This window comes from Trichomycterus rosablanca, chromosome 2 (genome assembly GCF_030014385.1).
Source record: "Trichomycterus rosablanca isolate fTriRos1 chromosome 2, fTriRos1.hap1, whole genome shotgun sequence".
Lineage (NCBI taxonomy): Eukaryota > Metazoa > Chordata > Actinopteri > Siluriformes > Trichomycteridae > Trichomycterus > Trichomycterus rosablanca.
Genome location: NC_085989.1, coordinates 40,154,832 through 40,169,062, shown reverse-complemented (window position 1 = coordinate 40,169,062; position 14,231 = coordinate 40,154,832). Strand labels below are relative to the sequence as shown.

The following is a 14,231-nucleotide window of genomic DNA, read 5'->3' as shown; positions in this document are numbered from 1 at the left end:
AATAATAAAAATGCATTAATGCTTAAAAGTAAATACACTGATCAGCCATAACATTAAAACCACCTCCTTGTTTCTACACTCACTGTCCATTTTATCAGCTCCACTTACCATATAGAAGCACTTTGTAGTTCTACAGTTACTGACTGTAGTCCATCTGTTTCTCTGCATGCTTTGTTATCCCACTTTTATGCTTTTCTTCAAAGGTCAGGACTCCCCAGGACCACTACAGAATAGGTATTATTTAGGTGGTGGATGATTCTCAGCATTGCAGTGACACTGACATGGTGGTGGTGTGTTAGTGTGTGTTGAGCTGGTATGAGTGGATCAGACACAGCAGCGCTGCTGGAGTTTTTAAACACCTCACTGTCCCTGCTGGACTGAGAATAGTCCACCAACCAAAGATATATTCAGCCAACAGCGCCCCTTGGGCAACGTCCTGTGTTCTTTGATGAAGGTCTAGAGAAGATGACCAACTCAAACAGCAGCAATAGATGAGCGATCGTCTCTGACTTTACATCTACAAAGTGGACCAACTAGGTAGGAGTGTCTAATAAAGTGGACAGTGAGTGGACACGGTATTTAAAAACTCCAGCAGCATTGCTGTGTCTAATCCATTCATACCAGCACAACACACACTAACACACCACCATGTCAGTGTCACTGCAGTGCTGAGATCCATCACCTAAATAATACCTGCTCTGTGGCGGTCCTGTGGGGGTCTATTATGTGGGGGGACCACTACAGAACAGAGTGATACCAGCTAAAAAAGCATGCAGAGGAACAGATGGACTACAGTCAGTAAATGTAGAACTACAAAGTGCTTCTATATGGTAAGTGGAGCTGATAAAATGGACAGTGAGTGTAGAAACAAGGAGGTGGTTTTAATGTTATGGCTGATCGGTGTATATGGGTCAAAGACGAGATGTAACTTTTTAGTGTCCCCACTTGATAAATAATATACAATTATATTAATATAAGTGGATATACCTTCAATCTACTCCATTTGTACATCTTTACTGAAACCTAAAGTAATTTTTACGGAAAATGTATGATTTTTGAAAAAATAACCCTTGAAACCTTTTCATTCAGTGCAACGGTCCCCCTACCTCTTTAAGTAATAAAACATTAAGAAAAAACTAATTAATCTTAAGTAAAACTTAAAATTTACTGCTTTGGCATAATTGTACAAATGTCATGTGTGACATATTAAATAATATTCAATCAGATGTGTTTTTTAATATTAATAATATTCAGGATACTTTCAGTCCCCATTTTCCCAATCTTCAGTTGTCATTCAGTACAACGTTAATAAAAAGCCTTATTTTAATATGCAATCAAGCTACTGCAGTCATGTGACCAATTATAACAACAAAAGAAGACTCCTGGGGACCCTTCAGCACACACACGAGGTCAATGCATTTTAACATTATTTGATAAAAATGTCTTTTTACTGACACAGTACATTAAAGAACAAAACTGAGTGTCATTCAGTACAACACAGAAAACGTAATATTACGGTTACTCTTGTAAACAAACAAGGTTATTAACATTTAAATGTGAATATGTCTTTGAGCTAAGGTCAATGTTAGCTTTTGCTAACCACTGGGATAACTGTAAAATGTGCTAAAGTAAAATTTCTGTCATTCAGTACAACAACAGTCATTCAGTGCAACAGAATTTCGCTGTTGCACTAAATTGACAATGACATTGTTATACTAACTTTATAATGTTTTAAAATTATTTTTAAATATTAAAACCACTTTTTTCCATTCTAGTCTTCCTTAATAAGAGCAGTAATTACAATGAATATTAATAATTATGTTTTTGATGAAGTGGTCCCTGAGATTTTGTTATTGTCAAGTACGATGACCTGCCATTCGTTGGGCAGGTACTGCTGTCTGTAGGAGATGAGGTGCAAGTTAGCTGCATGCTACAAAATTGAAACAGAAATTCCTTTGTGTGGCCAAATCCACCTGATGAAATTTACTACCTTAAGTCTGATGTCAAAATCATAATCGCAGAACCAAAGCCATGTACAGCAAGAACCTCAAGGTTAACAACAAAAGACTGGAAAACATTTGTTCAGTTCATGAAATAAAATGCGACTTCAAATGGTTTTCACGGCTGAATGAATTTAGATTTACTGCAGCAACTTTTTCACGTGTTATGACACAAATTCCACACTTCCACACTGTTCTGGTGCCTTACAAGTTGTTATGATGGCTTCATTAGCTATGTTTTTCATTGCCTTACTTTTTTCATGATGTAGTAATATTATAACACATATTTTCATTCTACTACTGCTACTTTAATCAATAAAAAACTTAAAAACAAATTAAGTCATGAATATTCTGATGTAACAGGATAATTGGGAATATGTCATTCAGTGCAGCATAAAATCATCATACAGTGCAACAAAAACATTTGCTTAAAATAACTGTAATAAGTAATTATTATTATTGTTTTTCATGTGAATGCAAGAGAATCCAGGCCTGCTTCATAGAAAACAGAGTTTGATTAGGTTTCAAATAGAATAGAATGTGTAGGAAAAACATCTTGTATACAAATAAACAAAATCCCAAGACGCATTAGAGTACAAACAATGCACAGAAAATTCAAAACAGAGTAAGTACAGTTTCTTCTGAGGTTTTAAATCTTTTGTAAGAGATATACTAAACTTATAAATTTGAAATGGCTAAGATTGTTCCTTGTGTGTGTATTTTGTCATAAATTAGTCGTTGCACTGAATGACATTTTTGTGCCCTTGTTGTGTGTCAACAACACTAAAATTATCAAATAAGCAAAATGCTGAGAAAAAAAAATACATATTTACATAGGTGACACATTTGTGCACAATATTAAATGAAAAAATTATACAATTTAACCATTTTATTTTTTTGGTACTTGGAACACCCTATTCGTCTTTCACCCATATACAGTAAGAAGTCAGACAGTGTGTGTCAATTTACTTGAACATATGTAAATTTAGTGGACTGGATAATGAATATTCGAAATGAAAGCTTTTTTTTTATTACCTCACTAGTTTTGCAGATTGCATTTTGCAAATTGAATATACCTGTACCGGCAGGTCTAAACCTAGCAATGTTATCTGCCTTGGGCCATAATAAATACCAGAGCATTCTTAAAACAGTGTCATCGCTCTGCATGTGTCTGAGATTGTGTCTCTTGAAAGAATACCTGAACTTTTTATGTATGATTTTTAAATAAACTTTAGACAAAACCATTTTCAGCCATCCTGTGCTGAGAGAGCAGTATTTCCTCGATTTTGCTGGGCTGTCAGAGCTCATTGTTGGGCACTGAATAGAATAATGGATTAAGGCAATGATTTAACCCTCATCCTCCAGCTCAGGAAACCATAATTGCATGAATGTCATTGTGAGTATCAATGGTCAGGGTATCTCTTAAAAAGTGAAATCAGCAGCTTTAAACAAACTTTTTAGCTTTGGTGACAAAGCAATATAATATGCTAGCCCAGCTGAATTTAAAGTTTAAATTTTAGTGGTATGACTGAACGGGCAATAGACACAAATGGTTTTGTCTATAGAAGGGAAAGCCGGATAGGGAAGCTGTATTTCTTGATGGTGCAACAGCTACTCCTGCTGTATAGCAGAGGTTCCAGCTTGAACAGAGTAGGAATACAAAAATAACTGCATGATGCATTTGTTTGGGGAAAGAATTTGTCCCCAGATGTTGTAAATAAGCGCCTGATAGCTTCACGTGTCGGAGGAGGCGTGTACAGGTGCTCTTTAGCCAGCAATAGTGTTGTGCCATTGCCAGGGGTCTCCACAGTGCACATACACCGATCAGCCATAACATTAAAACCATCTCCTTGTTTCTACACTCACCATCTCCTTGTTTATCAGCTCCACTTACCATATAGAAGCACTTTGTAGTTCTACAATTACTGACTGTAGTCCATCTGTTTCTACGCATGCTTTGTTAGCCCCCTTTCATGCTGTTCTTCAATGGTCAGGACCACTACAGAGCAGGTATTATTTAGGTGGTGGATGATTCTCAGCACTGCAGTGACACTGACATGGTGGTGGTGTGTTAGTGTGTGTTGTGCTGGTATGAGTGGATCAGACACAGCAGCGCTGATGGAGTTTTTAAACACCTCACTGTCACTGCTGGACTGAGAATAGTCCACCAACCAAAAATATCCAGCCAACAGCGCCCCTTGGGCAGTGTCCTGTGACCAATGATGAAGGTCTAGAAGATGACCAACTCAAACAGCAGCAATAGATGAGCGATCGTCTCTGACTTTACATCTACAAGGTGGAACAACTAGGTAGGAGTGTCTAATACTGTAGAGTGGACAGTGAGTGGACACGGTATTTAAAAACTCCAGCAGCGCTGCTGTGTCTGATCCACTCATACCAGCACAACACACACTACCACACCACCACCGTGTCAGTGTCACTGCAGTGCTGAGAATGATCCACCACCCAAATAATACCTGCTCTGTAGTGGTCCTGGGAGAGTCCTGACCATTTGAAGAACAGCATAAAAGGGGGCTAACACAGTATGCAGAGAAACAGATGGACTACAGTCAGTAATTGTAGAGCTACAAAGTGCTTCTATATAGTAAGTGGAGCTGATAATAGACAGTGAGTGTAGAAACAAGGAGGTGGTTTTAATGTTATGGCTGATCAGTGTGTGTTAGATGCAAAATGATTTCAATATTTCCATGCAGCCGGTAGAAAAATAATAGAAACACTTTTTGATGTTTAATTAAATAAATGAGAACAATGGTGTATTAGGTTAAAAATTAGTTAATTAATTACATATTTTAAATATTATCATGTTTGTGGTTCGGTTTTTGGCACCCTGGAAGATTACGAAACCATGAATTTCGAAAAGGTGAAACTTGAAACATTTGGGACATTAAACAATAAAACAAAACAATGAGGAGGTTTGTGTATCTGTGTAATCAGCAAACAATCGTACCATTATGTTCTCTTGGTTCCAGTCAGTTCTCAAAGTGGGCCGGTACTCACCATCAGCACTTCTACATTTTACTCTTTGGCATACTGTGACTTTTTCTTGCATACCGACACTTCTTAGTGTATAACTGTATAACCCAGTGGGCACTAAGTGACGTTGACCTGTTATTTGCAGGTCATTTGCTTTTATATGTTACATTTTTTCAACTTTAATATACCTGTACTGGCATGTCTAATCTTGGCAATGTTATCTGCCTTGGGCCAAAATAAAGACTAGTGCATTCTTAAGACTTTTTTAAGTATCTTTGCTGCGGGTGATGATGACCTTATATGAACTGCATTACCCAGTGGGCACAACATGATGCTGACCTGTTTCTGTTCTCTCGACAAGTCTAGTACAAGACAAGTAACGTTAATGCTAGTCTAAATAATAATAATTCAGAATGTAATACTTGATTATTTGCTGATACTGGCTGATACACACACCAACATAGGAATAAGAGGAGGATTGGCACTTTTTCCCACTTCAAGCACTGGTTTCTTCAATGAGCTGCTGCAGCGCCATACAACCATGGAATCTACAGTTTCATACTGGACAGATAGCCAATGTAAAAAGCAGTTATATTTGTATTTGCAGTGGAAAAAGGCTCTGGTTCAACGAATCACTTAATAAGTAAACACTTCCATCAAATGTGACTGTAAATCTGCAGTTGATCATTTCCCCCATTTCCCCCATTAGCCACCACCTCCTGTGGATATCGATGAGCAGACACAGCTCCAGATTGCTATGAGTCTAAGCAAGGAGGAGGCCCAGAAGGTACAGCGCCTTCCACCTTCAGAAACGAATGCATCCCAGCCTAACCTCCATCATCTACGTCACTCACGTCTGTCTTTATGACCATCAGTGCATGTATCGCCTCTTCCCGGCTTTAGCCACCGTTCTGCAGCTTATAGAGGAGCATGCGTCCTGTGTTTTCTAACAAATACATGCTCTCGATTGCACTAACCAGCCTGTGCTGCATCTTTTTCCCATACTGATGAAAAGTCTCCCTTCATCATTTGCACAGACCCGTGTCTGACCCTAGTTAAGTTCTTTGCCTGGATGTGCTGCTCACCAGCATGCATGACAAGAGTGTGCCAATCATGTCACAGCCTAACGTTTATACTTTTTTAATGTGTTCCGAAAGAGGGTTCCTCCTCCTGGGGTGGCTTTAGACATGGATGAGGAGACCCAGCTTCAGATCGCCTTGAACCTCAGTAAGGAGGAACATCAGCAGGTATGGACTCAGTTTGGACAGTGAGCGAAGGCTGCATGGACATATTTCAAGTCTCCGGCATGTTGTTTATTCCCTGACATCCTTTCTAGACTTCCTTTATTTGCTAATCCACGATGATCCCCCACCCCAGCAGCTCCAGCTGTCTTTGTCAGATCTGTACAATGAAGGTACTCAGTGGATTGTGCTTGATTGTGCTTTCTCTGCAGCTTTTCTCCAAAGAGTCATTGTATTCTTCAGTCCTGCTGCATCATGCATCATTGAATGAGTTTGGCAGCGTGAGCGTGCTTGTTGATTGGAGTGTGCATCATGTTTGTAACAGTGAAAGTGTTTGAGTATGGCTTTTCTCCTGATGTCTGATATTCGGTATCAATGTTTTCATTTGGGTTGCCAGGAGCAGAGAAATCGCCAAGGTGATGAGTCATTGCTTCAGAAAGCTCTTGAGGAGAGTAAACGAGAAATGGCAGCTAAAGCAGAAGGGGTACGAACACCAAGCATAAGCCATTCTTAACCTGGTCACCTTAAAATGCATATAATTAGTTCTGCATGCTTTTTAAATCCCAAACCATAAAGTTCTAGGAACATCACAACATGTAATTTTTTTTTTACAATACAATGATCAATGACCATGCAAATGCATATACCCTCATGTTCTCCTTGCATCTCATAGTAGGTCAGCACAAGTTAGACGTGCTTAAAATGAACCAAAACCGCTATAACCTTTTTTAGGTCTACATACAACTCTATAAAAAAGCATCTCAAATGAGTGTACGACTATAATGCCATTAACACTCTGACCCTACACAGGGTATGCAGTTTGTGATGCAGCCAAGTTTGCTACTACCTTCCCTAGCACGCTGACTATTCTATTTGGCCAACACATAGAACACTATTCAAGCAACTGAGGGTTAAGCTCCCCACCCCCCCAACCAACAAATTATTAGTATGTCACTGCTAATATCGAGATCTTGAATCAGCTGGGCGCCTACGCAGGCATGATTGGCTACGTCTGAAGGTGGGCAGGCCGAAGGGATTCTTCATTGCTGTTGCAGTTGCAGCCTCTGCTGGCTGGTTGATGCCGCTAGCACAGGCACAGGCAATAATGGAGTGTGTAACACTGTATGAACTTGCCTAGTGTAGGTAAAAAGAAGTGGTTATCTGCTGCACACTGGATGAATTTTGGAGGGGGCATGTGTTAGGTAGTATTTGCATACAATTATTTAAAAAAAAAAGAAAGAAAGAAACTGCTGCTTAGGTGGCGCAGCGGTAAAATACGCTAGCACATCAGAGCTGGGTGGCTATATGAACAACGTTTGGCTGTTGTTCATACAGGGTTAGGGAGCTGGATAGGGACTCCTCATAACTGATGCAATTACGACCTCTGCTGGCTGGTTGATGGCGTTTGCACAGAGGAATAACGCTGATCAGGGTGTGGCTCTCTGGTACACGGCTGATTCGCATATGAACTCGGCTGGTGCAGGTGAAAAAATGCAGTCTGCTACTGCTCACGTATCGGAGGGGACGTGTGTCAGTCTCGCTCTCCTCAGTCAGGGGTGGGGGTCAGCACCAGTAGAGAGGAAGTATAACGCAATTGGGTAAAAAATGGACGCGCTAAAAATCGGGAGAAAAAGGGAGAAAATGCATTAAAATAACAACAAAAAAAACCCTGAGGTTTAAGGGCAGTACTCATAGGGTCAAACTCTGGCTGCTTGAACCCTAAACTTTCTGGTAAATATTCAATAAATTATCAGTGTATTTAATAATAGCCAAACATATGCATTTGCAACATTATGGCCCTTAAATAGTGTTATGATGACATAGGATGAATCTCAGGTACACACATCACACCTGATTAAGTAATGTTGTAAAAACTTTAAAAGCCTATGTTTTAAATGTAGCATTGGGTGCTAGCCCGCTGCCGCAGAAGTACAGGTTTTTATCTCAGTGGCACTATTGGCTAGCTGGTCTTGTTAAAACTGGACATGTCACAACCCTGACAACGGAATAAAATGAAAATGTTTTAGCTTTGTGTGTTCAGCTCCTACAAACTACCTGGAGTTTTATTAACTGCAGTTTTTTGTGACCCCATTGCAGATTTTGTGCAACTACTCACAAGTGAATGCTAAGCAGTAAGGTATGACCTATATAAATCTCTTGAATAATAATGCTTTTGTCCCCCTCTTGCCCTGGCAGTCTGCCATGCTAGATCTGCTGGATATTTTTGCTCCAGCTGCTGAAGCACCTCCAACTGTAAGTCCATGGGCTGTGTCTGGAACTGGTGGTCAAGCTCAGGCTGTGAGCCCACTGAGGTCTGACCCCTGGGATTCTCTAGGTAACATCATCTACATTCTCATTACAGTGCATTTTTATAAACTGGTGAAAACGTTTGGAACTACAACTTATTTGTTGATTATTTTGTATATGCAGTCATAGACATCTGCATACTTTTAGTAATTCACAAAAAGGTTGTATCGCCTGTGAATGGTGTGAAGCTGTGTAGTAAATTAGGTTTTAGAGGCTTTCTGACTTGTAAATATTGGGGCTGTTAAGCTGAATACAGCTGAATCTGATCAAGCATTGTCTTAAAACAGAACCTAGCTCCTCAAGTAGAGGTATTGAAAGCCCCTGGATGGCACCTGCTAGTCTTCATTCTCAGCCATGGAACCAGCACCCTCCTGACCCATGGGAAGCCTCTCAGAAAGCTCCCAGTCCTGCACCGCCAAATCAAACATGGATCTCATCTGCTCCAGCTGGTAGAGACATGCCATTTATTTTAACTAAATCAAGTATAAACTGTATATATATAATTTATACATGTCATACTTAAATATGTCGCTTTTTTGGCAGCCTCAGGAATAGATCCCTTTTCTCCCCTGTCAGCAGACAAAAAGGGGTCTGCTGCCTCTGCCAGAGGCCCATCGCCACGACCCGGAAGTCCCTCAGGTAATTATATCAACCCAGTCATTTATTCTAAAGCTTTTTTCTTTTTTTTATTTGACTGTAATAAACTCTCATGATTATGTAATGTTTGTTAGATGGATATCTTTTTGATGAGGCCATGAATGGAGGACAGGTAAACATTAATGGCAGGAGTGAGGAGAGCCCGGAGTTATTCGATCTGTCCCGTCTGAGAGAGAGTCTAAATGAACAAAACCCTCGAAGCTGTCACACTCCAGAAGCCTTTCTGGGCCCAGAAGCGGCCTCGCTTGTGAACTTTGACTCTCTGATCCCGTCAAATCCTGCTCCTAAAAACTTGAACCCATTTCTATCAGGTGAGATAAGTGAAACATTGCACCACATGCTTAAAGACATTACTGCTAGCGTTTTAAAGACACAAAAACTAAAGCTATGGATGTTGGGATGTACTAATCAGACACTATTTTGTATTGGTATTTTGGGCTGTTACTGGCCTGAAACACTTGATTCGATTGATGTGTTGGATTTAACATACTTTTATAAAGTTTATCAAATTATTATTAACATTATAGTTACACAACATTATAGTTTAGCAAGAAATACAGAACATTCATAAGAACACAGATCCTAAATAAAAAAACACATTACTAGCCATCAGCATGTTTATAATGAAGATGTCAGTATGAGATCAGTTTTAGTATCAGCTGGTGTGTTGTTATCAGTGCTGTATTAAAATATATAGGACAGTGCTATTATGACATCCCCAAAATGGAAGAACCATTGTACACTGATCAGCCATAACATTAAAACCACCTCCTTATTTCTACACTCACTGTCCATTTTATCAGCTCCACTTACCATATACAGTGTATCACAAAAGTGAGTACACCCCTCACATTTCTGCAGATATTTAAGTATATCTTTTCATGGGACAACACTGACAAAATGACACTTTGACACAATGAAAAGTAGTCTGTGTGCAGCTTATATAACAGTGTAAATTTATTCTTCCCTCAAAATAACTCAATATACAGCCATTAATGTCTAAACCACCGGCAACAAAAGTGAGTACACCCCTAAGAGACTACACCCCTAAATGTCCAAATTGAGCACTGCTTGTCATTTTCCCTCCAAAATGTCATGTGACTCGTTAGTGTTACTAGGTCTCAGGTGTGCATAGGGAGCAGGTGTGTTCAATTTAGTAGTACAGCTCTCACACTCTCTCATACTGGTCACTGAAAGTTCCAACATGGCACCTCATGGCAAAGAACTCTCTGAGGATCTTAAAAGACGAATTGTTGTGCTACATGAAGATGGCCAAGGCTACAAGAAGATTGCCAACACCCTGAAACTGAGCTGCAGCACAGTGGCAAAGATCATCCAGCGTTTTAAAAGAGCAGGGTCCACTCAGAACAGACCTCGCGTTGGTCGTCCAAAGAAGCTGAGTGCACGTGCTCAGCGTCACATCCAACTGCTGTCTTTGAAAGATAGGCGCAGGAGTGCTGTCTGCATTGCTGCAGAGATTAAAAAGGTGGGGGGTCAGCCTGTCAGTGCTCAGACCATACGCCACACACTACATCAAATTGGTCTGCATGGCTGTCACCCCAGAAGGAAGCCTCTTCTGAAGTCTCTACACAAGAAAGCCCGCAAACAGTTTGCTGAAGACATGTCAACAAAAGACATGGATTACTGGAACCATGTCCTATGGTCTGATGAGACCAAGATTAATTTGTTTGGTTCAGATGGTCTCAAGCATGTGTAGCAGCAATCAGGTGAGGAGTACAAAGATAAGTGTGTCATGCCTACAGTCAAGCATGGTGGTGGGAATGCCATGGTCTGGGGCTGCATGAGTGCAGCAGGTGTTGGGGAGTTACATTTCATTGAGGGACACATGAACTCCAATATGTACTGTGAAATACTGAAGCAGAGCATGATCCCCTCCCTCCGGAAACTGGGTCGCAGGGCAGTGTTCCAGCATGATAATGACCCCAAACACACCTCTAAGACAACCACTGCTTTATTGAAGAGGCTGAGGGTAAAGGTGATGGACTGGCCAAGCATGTCTCCAGACCTAAACCCAATAGAACATCTTTGGGGCATCCTCAAGCGGAAGGTGGAGGAGCGCAAAGTCTCGAATATCCGCCAGCTCCGTGATGTCGTCATGGAGGAGTGGAAAAGCATTCCAGTGGCAACCTATGAAGCTCTGGTAAACTCCATGCCCAGGAGAGTTAAGGCAGTTCTGGGAAATAATGGTGGCCACACAAAATATTGACACTTCAGGAACTTTCACTAAGGGGTGTACTCACTTTTGTTGCCGGTGGTTTAGACATTAATGGCTGTATATTGAGTTATTTTGAGGGAAGAATAAATTTACACTGTTATATAAGCTGCACACAGACTACTTTTCATTGTGTCAAAGTGTCATTTTGTCAGTGTTGTCCCATGAAAAGATATACTTCAATATCTGCAGAAATGTGAGGGGTGTACTCACTTTTGTGATACACTGTATGTAGAAGCACTTTGTAGTTCTACAGTTACTGACTGTAGTCCATCTGTTTCTCTGAATGCTTTGTTAGCCCCCTTTCATGCTGTTCTTCAATGGTCAGGACTCTCCCAGGACCACTACAGAGTAGGTATTATTTGGGTGGTGGATCATTCTCAGCATTGCAGTGACACTGACATGGTGGTGGTGTGTTAGTGTGTGTTGTGCTGGTATGAGTGGATCAGACACAGCAATGCTGACGGAGTTTTTAAACACCTTACTGTAACCGCTGGACTGAGAATAGTCCACCAACCGAAAACATCCAGCCAACAGCACCCCGTGGGCAGCGTCCTGTGACCACTGATGAAAGTCTAGAAGATGATCAACTCAAACAGTAGCAATAGATAAGTGGTAGGAGAGTCTAATAGAGTGGACATGGTGTATAAAAACTCAATCGGCATTGCTGTGTCTGATCCACTTATACCAGCACAACACACACTAACACACCATCACCATGACATTGTCACTGCAGTGCTGAGAATGATCCACCACCCAATAATACCTGCTCTGTGGTGGTCCTGACCATTGAAGAACAGGGTGAAAGCAGGCTAAAAAGTATGTAGAGAAACAGATGGACAACAGTCAGTAATTGTAGAACTACAAAGTGCTTCTATATGGTAAGTGGAGCTGATAAAATAGACTGTGTAGAAACCAGGAGATGGTTTTAATGTTATGGCTGATTGGTGTATATTCCTGTAAAAACCGCTGTTATGATTTTAATAGTAAGTCTTGGTGACTGGACTTTGGAGGGCTAGTCACAGTTGATGATAGACAGCTGAGTTGCTCTCTTATCAGCTGAACAGTTATAGATTTCTAAGTTTGTACTCTACAATCATTAACTCTATCATTCAGCCTCAACACTGAAACTGTTTATAGAGTTCTATTAGTGTATGTCGCCACCTATTGGTAGGGTGGTGGTATTGTCTATCACTTAAAAATCTAGAATGTGGCTATTATTAATAATCTTTTGTTTTTGCTTTGGATCTACCTTACAAAGTGTATATGCTCTATTTGGACAGAAGTATTGGGGTTAGACTTTTAATCATTGAATTTAGGCATTTCATTCAGTTTCATTGTCACAGGTGTATAAAATCAACTATCTGTGCAATCTGTGTTTACAAAGATTTACGAAAGACTGGCTCAGTGGGTAGCACTGTCACTTCACAGCAAGAAAGTCCTGGGTTTGATTGCCAGGTGGGGCGGTCTGGGTCCTTTCTGTGTGGAGTTTGCATGTTCTCCCATGTCCCATGGTGTGGGTTTTCTCCGGAAGCTCCAGTTTCCTTCCACAGTCCAAAAACATGCAAGAGAGGTGAATTGGAGATACAAAATGACTGTGTTTGACATTCAATTTATGAACTGTTCATTAAATGTATGAGTTGTTCTCAAGAGCTCACTGAATTTGAGTGTGGTACTAAGATGCCAACATTGAAACAAGCCAGTTTTCTTCCCTCCGAGATGTTCCATGAACAACTGTGAGTGGTATTATTGACAATAGGAAGCATTTAGGAACCACATCAACCAGACCACATAAAGTTACAGAGCAGGGTCGCCAAGTGCTAAGTGCACACAGTGCATAAAAGTCACCAACCTCCACAACATCTGTGCACCGGGAGCTTCATGGGTGCAAGCCTTACATCACCAAGCACAATACCAAGTGTTGGATGGAGTGAAAATGTGTTTTGTGATGAGACAAGTCACACTTCATCATCTGCCAGTTTGATGGACGAGTCTGGGTTTGGTACATGCCAGGACAACGTTACCTGCCTTATTGAAAAAAGTTTGGTGGAGGACAGATAATGCTAAAGGATTGTTTTTAGGGCTTGGCTTAGGCCCCTTATTTTCATCCAACATCTGTGTCTGAACTTAAAAATGCTCTTCTGGATGATAGGACAAAAAATTTCCACAGACATACTCCATCTTGTAGAAGGCCTTCCCAGAGGAGTGGAAGCTGTTATAGTTGCAAGGGGGGAGAGGGACTCCATGTAAATGCCTTCGCATTTAAAATGGAATGTTATAAAAGCTCCTGCAGGTGTCCCATATAGTTACTCTTGGCCATATAATGTATATGTTGAAGGCTTCTGCACAACTATCTTTCACAAACCTGAACCTGTGGTTTGGTCTTTATACATGAATGTGTTGGTTACACATACACACGTTAAACATACAAACGTGAAAAGTAAAATAAATGCATTTAAACATACATGAGATTAAATGCCATAAGTGTGACAACCATTTATATATTTTATTAACTAAATATTCAACCAAATATTCAAATATTCATGTTTTTCTCATGGTGGTTACACATTTGACAATATTGTTGACCACAGGGCTGAGAGTCCTAAGAATAGGCATTTTTGATACAGGCCTTGATTGATGTAAGCAGTATACTGTATTACGTTTATGGCATTTAGCAGACTCTTCCAGAGCGACTTACAACTGTGACCATCCAAAGCCAGGGCCCAACAGTGGCTTGAATAAGAAACCTTCCAATTACTAGCCCGAAACCTTTCCACTGCCTGCATTACCTGTATACTA

The 14,231-nt window shown here is 40.5% G+C and overlaps 2 protein-coding genes across 9 annotated transcripts in view; one reads left to right on the top strand and one right to left on the bottom strand.

Moving 5' to 3' along the window:
- Positions 1-14,231, bottom strand: part of arl16 (ADP-ribosylation factor-like 16) — a 57,124-nt gene that overhangs the window by 33,992 nt on the left and 8,901 nt on the right. The window contains exon 6 of one of the 4 annotated variants that reach the window (XM_063015607.1): positions 12,729-12,976. The exons of the other annotated variants lie outside the window; for them this stretch is intronic. The gene's annotated coding sequence lies outside the window, so the exon portion shown is untranslated. Of the gene's footprint in view, positions 1-12,728; positions 12,977-14,231 lie in introns of those variants that run through there. 4 annotated transcript variants of the gene reach the window in all.
- epn3a (epsin 3a) overlaps positions 1-14,231 on the top strand; it is a 41,398-nt gene that overhangs the window by 26,179 nt on the left and 988 nt on the right. For 3 of the 5 annotated variants that reach the window (XM_063015563.1, XM_063015553.1, XM_063015570.1), the window contains exons 4-10: positions 5,704-5,781; positions 6,152-6,241; positions 6,633-6,719; positions 8,432-8,570; positions 8,830-8,991; positions 9,086-9,181; positions 9,274-9,510. In XM_063015563.1, coding sequence (XP_062871633.1) covers positions 5,704-5,781; positions 6,152-6,241; positions 6,633-6,719; positions 8,432-8,570; positions 8,830-8,991; positions 9,086-9,181; positions 9,274-9,510 — 889 coding nt within the window. The remainder of the gene's footprint in view (positions 1-5,703; positions 5,782-6,151; positions 6,242-6,632; positions 6,720-8,431; positions 8,571-8,829; positions 8,992-9,085; positions 9,182-9,273; positions 9,511-14,231) is intronic. The other 2 variants (XM_063015579.1, XM_063015587.1) reach the window with 2 other exon arrangements.